This window comes from Mugil cephalus, chromosome 13 (assembly GCF_022458985.1).
Source record: "Mugil cephalus isolate CIBA_MC_2020 chromosome 13, CIBA_Mcephalus_1.1, whole genome shotgun sequence".
NCBI classification, from domain to species: Eukaryota; Metazoa; Chordata; class Actinopteri; order Mugiliformes; family Mugilidae; genus Mugil; species Mugil cephalus.
Genome location: NC_061782.1, coordinates 16,529,957 through 16,545,461, shown reverse-complemented (window position 1 = coordinate 16,545,461; position 15,505 = coordinate 16,529,957). Strand labels below are relative to the sequence as shown.

The window sequence follows — 15,505 nt, the reverse complement described above, 5'->3', positions numbered from 1 at the left end:
ATTTGCCAATTAGCATGAAATACAAATTATTTAAAGTTTAAAGGAGTTCATAACCCCTGGAGATCACAGACTCTGACCACAAGGAGGAGGAGACTTGCATCCTGCTTTTCACCATCCATCCATCCATCCATCCATCCATCCATCCATCCATCCATAACAGCGTATCTTGTTGGTAGTTGTGGCAAATCTATACCAGCTAACAGGGTAAATATTGGACAGGTTGCCAGGCTTTCCTGCTGTGAGGCAACAGTGCTAATCACTACATCGCTTTCTGCCCCATCTTTACTTCCATTTTACATATTTCTGTACTCTATGAAATCATAAAGAGCGCTCTTAATTACATGGTACCAGATGCGACTTCTGTCCAATGGAAATGTCTATCCCGCGTAGCTGAAAAAACCCAAATCCCAAAGTTATGACTATCCATCCTATGGGGGACAAGTTTGTACAAAAGTTCAGGCAACCCCGTATAATAGCATTTCACCCTAATATAAAAATAACTAAGCCAAGGTGGATTCACCCTCAAGGAAGAATGACTGTCTGTACCAAACCTTATACCAATCCATCAACGGATATTATTTAACTGGAAGGCTGATGCCAACAGAAAGTCATTAAGATTCCCCCCATGAAACTTCAATACCTCAACCAACTTTCATGACAAATCATCTTATATTTGTTGAGACACATTAACACAAAATATGACCCTCGTGAGAAAAAGTCCATGGATCAACGGAGTCATTGAGATTCCTCCTCTGGAGCCTAAAATGCCTGCAGTACATGTTGATAATCTTCAGATTGGACCAGATTGGTTGACCAACTGACCGAGCGCAGTAACCTCGTCATTAGCGAGGCTAAAAAGTCGGATTAATGAGAGAGCAGACAAAAATCTTTCAGTATAAAACCCTCCAGCAGCCACCAAATGAGTATCAAACAAGCAGGCTAATGGACCAAACCTATTTAAATGCTGACTGACCAAAGCAAAGATAACTCCTTAATGAGTGAAAATCGCTCTTTGCTAAATTAGAAGTCACAGAGAGAGCAGCTTGTTCACTTTAGATCATTATTCTGCAGCGAGTTCACAGAAGTTTAGATGACGACACCTTTCGTAAAATGATGTTCTGATCAGAGAGGAAAAGAATAAACGTGTGATTTTTTCCACCACGTTTCTTTTTAGGGATTTAGCCTTCATTATTTTAATCTTTAATGCCGTTCATACCCAAATATAAAACCGATCACAGAGAGGATACACGCTCCTTCCATGTGTGTCCCTCACCTCAGGAGTCACAGCTCTATGTGGGATGTGGTGCCTAAGGCGAGCGAAGTCAATCACATCAGTACAACAAATCGCAGAGGGAGAAACAAGCCTCCCTACGCTACAAAGCAGAGGTGAATGATGGATCGTAGTACAGTGATACAGTTAGTGGAGGCGGTTTCTCTCTCGTACTCTAAAAATCCCAGGAAAAATTGTAATGATGAACTCCGACGACATTTTCTTATGAGAGCCACGCTCACAATGCGGTTACTTTTACGACTGCTCGACTTTTTACCAAATAAAATGAAGCATAGAGGTACCATGAAAGATAAAATGTGGGGGTAGGCTTCGAGTAATACTATACAATGAAGTGACAGTGGAAGAAAGCCTTTTCTCCTAAGGAGATAGGAAGTGGCTGGTGGCCACTGACTGATGGGACTGAATCCCTCTAAAAGGAGATACTGACAGAGCTGGGCACCAGGACATAAAATAAAAATGTATATCACAGTATTTTTTAAAAAAAATTTCATGCATAATCACATGTTCACGATATTTCCTACTGGCTGCGAGAAGAATTAATGCAGTAGATTGACTGCTGCATTCATATTGACTACTATCATTGACTGTGATCATGTCAATAATTTCACACTAGTAGTAAAACAGGTTTGCATGGCCCTGTGTTAGCGCTGCCTGCTGATGTGATAAAGAGAAGATTAAAAAATAAATAAATAATAAAAAAAAAGAATTAAATGTTATCAAGATAAAACGAAGAAACGGGAACGATTACAGTTTCATTTATTTTGACATTTTTATTGATATTTAAAAATATTTTAACTACTACATCTTAAATGTCAACAGCAGCGCGACCAGCTACCGTAATAAACATTTTCTTTTTCCTCATTCATGAAAAGATAAAATTGGTGACATTTTCGGCTTAATTTTTCTGACCTTTCCATTTTCACCACACCAAAGCCACAGCCCTAGATAATGACAGTGACGTACAGCAGTTATCCATGGTGGATTATACCACGTTCCCCACGACCACCGTGTTTGTGTAAGAGGTGACAGTGTTAAAGCACAGCATCAGGTGGCCACCTTGTGAAACCAGTGCAGAAGTGCCAAAAGCTACAGTTCCTCTACGGTCACTTAAAGTTGCCACAGACATTTTAAAATATTCAACTTTAGAGGCCTAATAGCTAATTTTCCCATGCGTTTACACTGTTCAGGGGTGAATTTTTGCACAGATCCTCCATTAAAATTTTTTAACAAGTCTTGAAGTTAGGCATGAATTAGGGTGCGGCTGCTTCGAATGATCCAGTTCCACCTTCTCAGGTCTCACCTGTGTGTTACCCACCCACCTCAGGGCCACTCTGTTCAGTTCTCTCCACACGCCGCACTGAGCTACAAAGCTAATCTTCAGGAAACATATGTCATGGAGGTTCTGTCCATCTTCATATACACTGTACGCCACTCAAGACTGACTCAAGTCAGTTTCTTTCGAGTGAAAACACCTTCCTCTTCTAATATACAGCATGTCCTTTATATCTCCATAGGGTTTTACTTTCTTTTGTAGCACGCCTACAATAACCTTGTCTTTTATTCTCCCAGATATCCCTTTTTACCGTGTATTGCTTTTCACCGGCACCACCACAGAGTCTTAAAAAGTTATATGAATGCATGACTCAATTTTGATAAAAATTAAAAGCTGCAGGTGCAAAACAAGGATTAAAACTGCTGTGATGTCGGTCCCCAAATCTTTTTTTTTTTATATTTCTAATGAAACCACGTCTCAGCCTGGGTGTGAAAATTTGCAATTTGCGCTGAAGCTATATCATTTTTATTATTTTCCTCGGTTGTGAACAGAGCGGCAACCACCAGGGCTAAGAGCAATGGGGCACCGCAGAGCTGTTAAAGAATGAACTGTTTCATAGCTGCTGGCATACACGTCCGGAATATTTAACACCGAAAAAGAAAAGCAATTCCCACACTAAACATATTTTTCCTCATAACTGTACAAAAAGCATGATGTCATATTCCCACTGCTCCCTTTAAAGGGAATAGTTTGTCAAATCACTGTGAGGGAAAATGTGCTCATCTAAGGAGCAGCGAGAGCGAGGGCTGTGCGCGGACTCAGCCCAGTCAACTAGTCTCTGGGTATGGTCAGCTGCTATAATGCACATGCTCAACCTGTCCGTCTCGTGCCAAATTAGCCTCTGGCATTTGTATCCTCTCCACATATTTCACCGCTGAGGTTGTTTGTTGTAATTACTCTCCATGCAAACCCGGCTAAACGCTAGGCTGCTGTTAATGTGAAATGTGTGACTAAAGGAGCACATGGATTCTTTATTTCCCAAACAAAGGGGAAGCGAATATTTCTTGGCGCCGGACGATGATGGTACAAACTCCAAATGCCTCGAGGCAGCTTCAGCACCACTAACAAGCAGTGAACCATCAACCCGTCATATTGCGAGCTGCTTGTAAATTGAGCCCCCGATAGCAGAGGTCTGAGCGCGTGTTGGACGAATGCGGTAAAGGATGCAAATATTATTTCTAAGGAACAGTCGAAATCAGATAGTGTTTTCTGCATATAGAAAAAAAATCATTCTATGTTTAAAAAGGTTCAACTTCTACTGTTTAATTCCGTTATCATATCCTATTATTTGTTATAGCGTTTGATTCATGGTGTATTTGAACTTTTTATGGATCGTCCAGAGGGTGAATGGAAATCAGATAAATAGGGGTGTGATCCGGGTCAATCAGTCAATTAGTCAGTCAATTAGTCGCCTGACCAAGTTCTTAACTGTCTGCATTTTTACATCCATAGTTTTTAGCAGTGTTAGGACTGCATGTGAAAACGGGGTCTTCAGAAAATGTTTCCTCAACTTTAAAGATAATATCAAAGAACTACCAGCATTGATGACGACTGTGACGTGACCTGTGTCTGCAGCCAATGTGCACATACGTTCCGCCCCTAAAATACCAGGAAAGTCTTCAGTGTTTGCGTGTTCTCATCTTCTATTTGACATCTGATGAATTTTCTCACTTTGGTTTCTCTCCTCGTGCACTAGTGAAACACCGAGAGTGTGACTGCTCACCGACGCATTCGGGCCTCAACATGTTCCATCTGCTGGAAAACGCTGCCTTCAGAGTCTCTAGGTAGGTAAACCCAGACGCTCTAGGTGAAACTGCTTTACGAACGCCTGAAAAACGTCTGACCTTTGACTTGTTTTTGCCTCGGCCCGAAAGAAGACTTTCTACAAGTCGACCCCACACTAATTCACACGAGCATGTCACAGCCTGCATGGTACACGATCTAAAAACAGTACAGCTCAAAACCAATATCAGAAATGTTGTCAGGGGCACACCCACGAGTGTTTGTTATTATCATTTTAGTTTAAAATTATTCAGAAAAAATTGTTTAATATCCTGCAAATGCATTTTTTTAGGATTACACTGTACAACTGAAAGGAAATATGGTTTTATATTTCAATGGTTGGTTACAGTCCCAGAAATAAAACATATTTTTGTACCAGGCAGTGTGTTTAGTTAATGCATTATTAAATAGGTATGTTTCCTATTTTGTTATTTATTTATTTTTTATATCTGAATAACAGCACCACTAAAAGAGTCAGTTTTGAGATATATATATGTATATGTGCACACAGTATATCTAGCAGGACTCTATGTTATCATTTTCCTTTAAACCAGAGGAAGAGTAGGAGATCTGCAACATCAGGGGGACCATTTAAAAGGCCTGACTCATCCCCCGGCTGATAGATGATCTGACAAAATACTGACATACAATTGTATCGTTTGCACAATTTGCAACAGAACTCTAATGTTCGTCTGCAAACTGTGCAGAAAACACAGATAAAGAAGCACACGCAGGAGCATAAACTCTTCATTAAAACATGTGAGAAACAAGTAGTCTAATCAACCCCCAGAAAGATGTTTTTTGTTTTTTTTTTTTTATGCCTGCCTACCACTGAGATGAACAGTCTTTTGCTTTTGCTGCCTGAACATCCCCATCCACAACGAGCTGCACACCGGAACTAATGAGAGACTAGGGATCTTCAAGGGAGGTGGCCTATTATTATTCATTGAAAAAGAGTAAACAAATGCATAAATGTTAATGTTAGGGGGTTCCTGTCTGTCCAATTAATCTATGGTGGTTCCCCTGGGCGGCCTCATTGTTCAGCCACACTTTTTCTTTTTTGTTTTCGGGGGAAATGTGCAATTAAGAGCTGAGCATAAAAGACATTAAAGATGTCTTTCATTTTTCCACCCTTTTTCGTTCCCCTTCTCTACGATTGCCTCAGATGCTAACCAATGCTCTCCCGCAATCCAGTTCATATGTCATCCGAATCCTAAAATTGACAGCTGGAAAACTTGAAGCCCCAAAGATGACTCGCGCTTGCAAAAGGCAGCTGCATTATTATAACACACTGTTGCTCCACTGACTGCACACGTCCCGGGCCGTCGTCTCTCCAGTCCCGGGCCCCGTGAAGCATTCTCTCCCCTCCTCCTTAAAAAATGTCTCACGTCATTAAGCTCACTCTTTACACTTTCATGGACGCTGCCCCGATTCTCCAATAAGATAATAGCATGCAATCTGTCATTCTGCAGCCCATTACCCCGCAAACGTAGTGGAGACGGAAACTTTCGCTTGGCACTGATGTATCAGTTTAACATGCGGATGAGGGTGAGCGATCTGTCGCTGATGCTGATGCGGTGGAACCTGGCTGCAGCGTATTCGCTGGGAGATGTCAATTATTGGATGGGCTACGGGTGGTAAAACAACAAAGTGCTTTTTAAGTTAACCAGAACTCAGACGTGTGGTTCCAGTAGTTCACCGACACCTTTGGAGAGTCTGGAGGATGTCTCTGTGTAAAAGATATTTACTGTGCTACATTTATTTATTTATTTATTTATTCATTGAACACGGGATATCTAAGTCACAAAGCCAGTGAGCTCCCTTTAACGTCTACTTTAGGGGAACGAATAAATACCACAGATCTTCAGATGTGACGATGCAGCATTACTACAAAGAAGCCCCCAAACACATGGAAACCTAAATGCATTAACTCGTTCATTTCAGTTCACTTCAACTTCAACTTCTAATCTTTATTGTCAGACCACTTCAGCACTTATATTTCTATTACTTTCTTGATTTTAATGATATACAGTGCTTTATTTAACCGGGCAAAATCCTCCTTTTAACTAGTGATCTGAACAAGAATGCGGAAAACTTTGTTAACAACGTTGATTAACAAATACAACATCAAGCACTACAAGAAGACAGCCGAATAGTTCATCATACTAACCTCATACAGACATTTGATCAATAAGCTAGACTTCCCAGCATGCACTGTTCAAGAGTTAGGACTCTCCAGAATCAGCTTTATTGCTGAAGTATTATTAGGCATTGCAGAAAACAAATCTGGTGTAGACTTGTTTTATGTGTCACATGTTATTGCAGGATAAGTCATTAACGTGACTTCCATAGTCATAACATTTAGTTTAGCATCATCACTGCATTTCACATAACTGAAGTTTGTGATACGTATCTATTTTTGAATGAATTATTTCTTAAATTGGTGCGTTCACATTTTCAGTCATTTTCACTCCCAAACCCTGTGGTTAAGATTATTGTGTGTTGTAACCTGATTGTTTTACTGTTTGTGAGTTTTCACTATCAAATCTTTATAGTTTACAGTAAATTTGGCAATTAAAACCAGAACAAGAACTTTCCTGAAGAATGACTGTTTAACCATAAGTTATACATCAACTAATTACAACATATGCGTCATTTTCCTGCAGAAATCCTCTTTCCGTACTAAATTTTCAACTCTCAGTATGAAGGCATACTGTAACCATATGTTACAGTATGTTTACAGTTCTGTCAAATTTCACATGGACCCGGTACAGAAAAAACTTCCCCTCAATTAAGGATGTCATATGATGCACTTCCTGTCTGCCTTGTCTCCCGAGGAACATCTGGTTTATTGTGAACACTTCCTCATGTGTGTACAGAGCTGAATTGTGTGCTTGTGTTACTGATGTTGTGGGGACATGTCCTCTTTTAAAGGATAAATATTCCCTTGATGAATTTGATTTAAATTTTTAAGTGAAGACCTGGTTAAAAGATAATGTTGGGTTTAGATTAAAGTTATTGTAGGTATATAGGTAGGGGTCAGGAAATGGATGTACATCAGCATCCTCTGAAGTGATGGACACACGGCGTTTCGAGTACGTGTTGTATGTCAGCTGGCCCTTTGTTTGGAAGACCACACGTCTCCTGTCCACTGACATATTGTCATATTGTGCTGAAATATGCAGTATGTGACTTGTGTACCTAAACACGTGGTGATATGCGCGTGAGGCGGACGTATACAAAACAGCAGAGAGCTACACTGCTGCAGATCTGTTATCTTCAGCCCAGGAACATCAGCAGAAATCCCTGTGTTCCGTATCTTAGATCACCTTTCCGGGCTCACGGCACCGTGAGCGACGGCGCTGACGCTAACCGTCTCAGATAAACACCGGAGAAAGTGTGATACAGAATCCGAGCTGTTCCGTCTCAAGCAGAACAGTTCTTATTTCTCACGGGTCCACTAGAATTGACGCGCTCTCCGCGCCGAGCCGAGATATAAAGGAGGATGTGAATCACGCACAAAGCAATTTCTGCTCTGAAAAGGATTTCTCATTAAAGCTTTTACGGCTGAGGCTTTTGGACGGTTGTGTGTGAAATGCGATTGTGATACACTCTGCGACGGACTGATTCCCTGGCACAGGGGCTGTAATTTGATGACGAACTGTACACTAATGGTTGCCTCCTGTCACAGATGAATGTATAAAAGTACATGATGATGTGCTGAACACAATACATATAGAGCGCTGTGGTCCCTGGGAGGCGTTTCCTGCTTATGCATTAAAACGGTCCCTAGGACAAGTATAGATATTATACATCGTCAACATCGGCTGTCCCTCCGCAACCTGCCAGAAACTCCAACCTGCAGCCTCTTTAAGGGCTTTGTGAACAAGGCTGCAAATGCATCACCCATTCAAAGTGCTCAGGCGCAAATGAATGAATTCACTTATGCATACGAGGTCCAAAGCGCTTTTCTAGCTATCACCCTTCACAGGTGACCCGCACAGTGTATGTAAAGTTAAAAGCTGCTAGGAGACGCTTCACTCTCTCCCCTCACACGAATGAGAAATTAACATATACAATGACGGTCAAACAAAAAGAAACGGTCATATTGTTGCTGTGACGCCATCACCATCCCCTACTGTTGCAGAACTCTAAAAATAGGCCCGTAGTAGATGATGCTACGTGCTGACATGCAGCATTAGTGCATCAATGCATGCAACGGATGCACTAAGAAGCACAGTTACAGCAATAACTGTAACACGTTTTATCCTGTGGAGGGTCGCACGCTGGCACCTGTCCCAGACAGCACAGAGCGTATGTGAGCTCGTAAAAAGTCACCTTGAGCTTCGGCTGAATTAAAATAATCAACCGCCCCAACACCTACATCCTTGTAAAAACGCTCGCCCGGTTCACTCCAACAGCAATACTGGGTAGATGATTCGTAACTGCGCATTTGTATAAAGCAGTATTGTCACTGGGTCAAAAGCCGTAACCTTAGGCGTCTAATTTGGAAAATCAATCACTCTTTTTTCGAGGCTAAGACAAGAAAATGAAACCATGCGGGAGAGAAAAAAAATAAGCCTGCGAGGGAGATTTTGAGCTTGGCTCGGAGCCCACAGGTCAAAAAAAAAAAAAAAGTACCACTCTAATCTTTTCCTCAGCTGACACCTTATTGTCCTTCAAGACTGGGCAATCTTCCCCACGGGCGCTCTGCTTTATCCACAAACTCTTCAGCCAACTAATTAAAGATGGCAGCAGGCAAAATGTGATTACTATGTGCTCTAAGCTTAACAAAAACTACAGCTACAATGTCATCAGGGGTAGAAAGAGGCGGAATACGCAATCAGATCGATACTCAAACGGGGCAGGATGTGTGTTGCGGGACACTTGACTCTGCAAACGTGAACGTAGAGGGAAAGGAGATCTGGTTAAATCTGCCAAAGCATATTGTTTCACAGTCTCACACTGACAAAAAAACAGCAGCAGTTAAACGACCTATAGTTAATCGATATTAAATGTTCTGCCTCTTTAAAATTAAACACCTTCCAGCTCCACTTTTATGCTAAGCTAAGCTAGTCCATTGCTGGCTACTGCCTTAGTTAATGGATATAAATGGCATGAAAGTGGGAACAATCTTTTAACCTAACTCTCGACCAAGAGTCACTTGTTAGGATGCTTTCCTTCCATTACAGCCAATTGTGCTGTTTCACGCCGGGAAATCTGCGAACTGAGTGCAGCAAAACATCTCTACGGAGAGACAGTGTAGGTGCACTTAATCTTGTAATAATGCACAAATTGACAGCGACAGGTACAACAAAATGTCTTGGCATCCCGAGTAAAGTCATACAGAGACTTGGCACCAGAGTCCAAGTACGCGTTTGGCACCGAAGAGCAGCATAAGGCCCAACCTTCGCCACCGGTGGCCTTGACAGGGTCTCGGGTTGTGCGGTGACAGAGGAGCTGCTCGGCGAAAAAAAACACAAGCGTGCATGCGGAGAGCGTGGGAGGATGGGAAGGGATGGGAAGAGAGAGCAAGAGGGAAGAGGGGGCTGGAAAAGCTGAATATAGACGGAGAAACAAAAAGGTGTGACAGGGAGAAAACATCACTGCGACCTGATCACAGATGTGGGGGAACAGAGGATGTGGGAGCGATGGAAGGGTAGATGCAGAAGACAAAGAAGGCTGTCAAAGTGCCGCTCGTAAAAGTTTGCCGCCGCTCGACATGCAGCGTCTAGTTTCTGACCTCATTTAGGTCATTGGGTCAGAGCTTGTTTATTTAGAGCGCATGGAAATCCATTATTACAAACCGGTTCTGGGGACAAACTTCCTTTTACGAGCACAATTAGGCTTCAGAGCCGACAGTCAAACATACAAGCAGCCAAGTCTTTTCCATATAAATAGCGTGGCTGAAAGACACAATCACGCACAGACCAACTTATCTCGCACTCTTGACAGATCCAATTAAAGTGCAATGGAAACCTAGGATATCTCTTTGTCAGTCCCAAGACTCCCCGGGTAATAATGTACTGTACCTCCTCTGTGGAGCCACACATCAAGAGAGAGATCTTGGCATTGTCAGCTGTGTTATTGAAATGGAGTGCATCTTCTTTCCCGTGGAAAACACACTGAGGATGTTGCTATGGGGATTTTTTTTTTTTGTCAAAAACATAATGATGTTGTTTAGATGTGGCCGTGTGTTTCAAAAGGGCTCTTTCCTCTTTTCTTTCCTGCCACAGAAGAATGAAAGGAAATGTTCTCACTGGGAAACGCGTGGTCTTGTGTGCAGAGCTAGTTAGAGTATGAACACATCCAGCTCATTGTGTTTCAAGGAGAGAAGAAAAAAAAAGGGGGGGTGTTTTAATAGAAAACAGAATACTTGAATAGGGCTGGAGAGAATCATGATGACAATACATATTGTATGCATTCAGTAAACTACATAACAGCATAATGCACATTTCAATATAAGAAAACAAGGAACATCATCGAGGGTATTTATCCTCTAATGAAGTAATTACGTTCCAGTTGTTCAAATTATGTGGCTTTAGAAGATGATCCAAAATAGCTTGATTAAAAATTTGAAAGGCATTTTATTTATGCAACTACTTGATTAGGCCGTCGCCATTTTCACAACAACACGATCATCTAGAACGTAGGTCTTCAACAGGGGGTCTGCAACCCCTAAGGGGTCCACAGAGGTACTGAAGGGGGGGGGTCGCAAAATCTTTGGTTGATTAGACATTTTTTTAAATATTGTTTTTAATTTTCCCCCACAAATTTATATTTCTTTAAATACACAAAATGGAGGCAGAAGACGCTGCTGAGCCAATCATGAGGTCGCATATTACTCGCTGGCTCTCTCAGGGTTCCTGCAATTGGCTGAGAAGCCTATTCAGTCCCCAGATGAAATCCAGGCACACGCTGCTATATTAGCAGACGAGAAGCTAACGGTGAAGCTCGCTCCCATCAGCCAACTACTGAGGCCAAAATGGGTTTTATTTTCTTTTTCTTTTAATTTCATATGTCGGTCTGTCTATGTTTACGGCAGCTGCACAGCGCCCCTACTGTTGCATGTTCGAAATTAAAAAAAAATATATTTGAACCTGTGTATTATTTGAATAGCTTAATACTGAATGCAAAATAATATAGAAAATAATCATGTATATTTATAAATAGCACTAGGTCGAGTTTAATATAGAACATATATAATAGGTAGGGGGTCCCTCCTCAGTTTGGGGTCCTTGGCCTGAAAAACGTTGAAGACCCCTGATCTTGAATGAATAAAATGTTGACCAACTCATTAGCATGATTCAGAAAAGGTTCTGGGAAAAGGTTCGTGGCTCTTCTTAGACGTCCAACTAAAGTCTTTCGAAGAATACAAACTACTGCCACCTGCAGGTACGGAGAGTTATTACTTTTCACGTAGGTGCAGAGTGTATGCTAGCTGATCCTTGGCTATCTTTGCGGTGTGTTAAACCTTTGTTCCAGATACAGGCTGCATTATGCGACGTCAAAGTCGACCTTTGTTGCTGCAGTTGATGTCGGTTTGGTGCGGCCGTACCTTTAAATGACATTAACCACAATGTCCAGTCGCAAAAACTTGAGGATTTGCTGCTGCTGCTGTTTTAATCCCACTGACATGACAAATGAGCTCATGGCTACAATGAGCTAATATTAAGTTCCTTGTCTCCACTTTCTAGTACAAAAATATATAATTACACAATCTCTTTTAACAACAAAGAGTCGTCATGTAAGCTCCAATACTGAACGGCTTCAAATAATAGCCGGCCTGGAGATCAGAAATCATGTCACTAACTATAGAATACTTTACAAAATGAACCCTGCGGTACTTTCGCCACTTCTTTCTGACTCTTTTCCTCACTCACACACGAGCATCTTGGTCCCCAAGACAGTACTATTGAAGTCTTTAATCAAGACTAATGCGGAACGTCCCATATGACCACCATTAATCATTTGAAGCTGGCCAACTGTGCCATCGATCAATGCTATACTTCAAAGCAGCCGCTGCTGGCACAAGGCTGAATGTCTGTCGGGTTCCGTTTGCGCTGTACGACACCGTCAAGCCCTAAATATTGTATATGACACGGCCGTTCCCATTGCTCTTATGAAAATGGGCACAACATTTTTTTTTCTTTTTTTTCCAATCACCATGCTGCCAATTTTGCATGAACCTGCATACGGGAAACGTAAGCTCAGATGCAACTGCATGAGAGACAGGCTAGAAGTAACTACGCAATTAATTAAGTATAAAGCTAAATTCAGAGCTAGCAGAGTGAAGGAGAAGAACTAACATTTACTATGAAAACTCTTTTTTTTTGTTGCACCAGCATTCGCAAGCACAGGCACATTTTGAACTTTGCTCTTCTTTCGACAGCTGCGATGATGGCCTTTGCGGTGAAACCTTGTAAAAATGACACAAAGGGTGCGAGATACACAGGCGGCTTGCTCACCTACACTACATATTTTATTCAGACACTTTGATCTTAGTGGCTGGCAAGGACACAAAAGAGATGGCCTCTACCACCGAGGGAAATCAAATTCAGCTCAAGACCAGACATTTTTTTTTTTGGAATACACACTAAATTCACAAGACGTACAAAAACAAAGAGACTCTATAGTCAGGCCTTTTGTCTATGCCACATTTGAATCGCACACACACACACACACACACACAAAGTGCATCCCCGCTGATTTCTCTCCTCAGCTAATGTGAACTTGTGTTGCTGTAGCCAAGTTTTCCTGGGACCGTGCCAAGCGGCTAACAAACAGCAGTTTATTAATTGGATCAGGTAGCGTGTTTATATTGGTGAGGACCGAGATCATTTCACACTGGCCTTGGAACAGGTGTGCTCTGCAGTGGTGCCAAATGAGCAAACTGCATGGGCTCAGCAGACTCAAGGAAAAAAAAAAAAAAAAAAAAACCAGCCGTAACTCAGCACAAAGAGGCCCCACTTACGCAGCTCTATGGGTTTTCTGCATTCAGATCTCTCCACTTCCAAAACACACTAAATGGCACAACATTTGTCCTAAGCTGCGTGAAAGTCAAATTCCTCGGTGTATTGACTCGGTGTTCCTCACCTCCTTGTTGCGATAGTGGCACATTTCAAGCGTTTTCCATGGAAGTTTATGTTCACAACAGTTTGGGTGGGATTCACAAAGACTTTAAGAACTGCAGCAGTGACATGAGATGGGAATGAAAATAAGCTCAACATTAGAACAGGAGATCTAGTAGAACCTTCCAATGAAGCTGCTTAAAAAAAAAAAAAAAAAAACTCCCTCTAACATGCAGCCCTGAGGCTTTAAACATGAACTGCAAGGCGGAGTGAAAAAAAGGATCCAGTGACGAAATCGACACCGACAGCGAACGTCACAAGCAAGTGAAGCCAGAAGGGCAGCTTTGGGTAAAAAAAAAAAAAAAAAAAAGTGTACCACACCTCTGCTAAAGAGCTGGAAAGGGCAGATGTTTTGTGCAGACAAATCTACACTTTGGGAGCAGACGCAGTGCTGCCAAATGTAAAGTAATGACGTAAACCTCAAGGCTTGCCTAGGTTCCTAACATTTTCTTTTCACGCGCCCTCGTCTTCCCCTCCGCCTCAGACTGAATGGATGCGCCGTCGACACAACAGGCGCACGTAGAGGTCAGAGACCACCTGTTCTCAGTTGGCTGATCTGGTGAAGCGATATCAGAGGACACATCTGGCCTGGCAGCGAACGAGCCGGATGGGAATGGCAGCACGCTCCCGGCTGGTGACGGATGACTCACAGCTGATGCTGAGGTCACTAGAGGTCACATGGAGAACGAGGATGTAGTGGGTCAGCCCGGAGAGCGTTTTTCTCTAAGGTGAGTGGAATTTTTGGAAAAGGAAATTAAGCAATTCCTGTTGTTTCTCCTTATGCCGTGTAATGGACGGGGAGAAAGAAGGCCGGGTGGGTGCACACTCATCTTTGTATATCTGCTCCCATAACAGGGCATTGGTTGACACTTTAAACTCTTACATCTGCAACCTTGTGAGGCGCCGGCTGTCAAATCTAAAATGGAGCATAAATATCAATATTAGCGGTTTGATTTCTAACAGCTGAAGACAGCTTTTCATTTTCCCTCACACCTCTGCACCTCCTATCTCAGAAGTCTGATTTGAGTTTGTTCAGTGACGACTCTGACCAGTCCATCAATTCACTGTCAATATCTGTATCCCCAAAGCAGCAGGGTGAAATATTATGTCTCGCTGCAAGAAACAAGACCTGAATCAGTGATGCCGCGATCCCAGCGAGATGTAACCTGGCCTTTATCCTGACTTTAGAGCAATCTTTCTTTTATAGATATCCTATCATTTTTTTTTTTATATTTGCCACGAGGTGTGCATGGGTGTATCTGGATATTTATGAACTCCACATGATCCCCGGCCCTCGTTATTTTCCGCAGCCTGGAAGGCAAAGAAGTGATGAGGGAGTGCAAAGAAGGGGAGGACAAGCATGTCCTCAGAGCTCTCTTCAGCCTTATTCTTTATCAGCTTTCATCTCTCGGCCCTTCAGAGAGACTGAACCATAAAAGAGTGCAATCACACGGGGACATATTATTTTCTCCCTCCTAGAATACACTATATTATAACCCAGACACTTAGAACGCCTCCTCCTCTCGGAGTGTGGGTTTATCTACTGGATCTGTGTGTGATTAGCATAATAAATGTGAGGCTTAATATCGAACTCTGTCTCCCTCTGCGTTCGCAGTGAGTATGGAAAAAAGGGGTAAAGATCAATCACAAAAAAAACTCACTCGTTTTTCTCCAGCAACAGGATCAGCTGTTCACCTTCCACGGGCACCAGCAGCTGAAGTGTCGCAGGGTAGCTCTGAAACACAACAGCAGGAGTGTGAGTCGGTGCCCGGATCTCAATCATTCATCTTCTGCTCTGAAGGTTCACCTTACTTTGAAATTCATTCTGAACACAAGGCAGGATGCAGAGGGCACAATAGTGTTAGAGGAACAGGAAGAAAGCTTCCACATCCTATTTCCCAAGTCAATGCACGACTCCCCGGTGGGTTCACTATACCACATTTATTCAGTGTATGTACAAGTACTTAA

At 42.3% G+C, this 15,505-nt stretch overlaps 1 protein-coding gene across 2 annotated transcripts in view; it reads right to left on the bottom strand.

Annotated features, from left to right (window-relative positions):
* Positions 1-15,505, bottom strand: part of adam12b (ADAM metallopeptidase domain 12b) — a 77,845-nt gene that overhangs the window by 45,461 nt on the left and 16,879 nt on the right. For both annotated transcript variants that reach the window (XM_047602374.1, XM_047602375.1), the window contains exon 3: positions 15,199-15,272. In XM_047602374.1, coding sequence (XP_047458330.1) covers positions 15,199-15,272 — 74 coding nt within the window. The remainder of the gene's footprint in view (positions 1-15,198; positions 15,273-15,505) is intronic.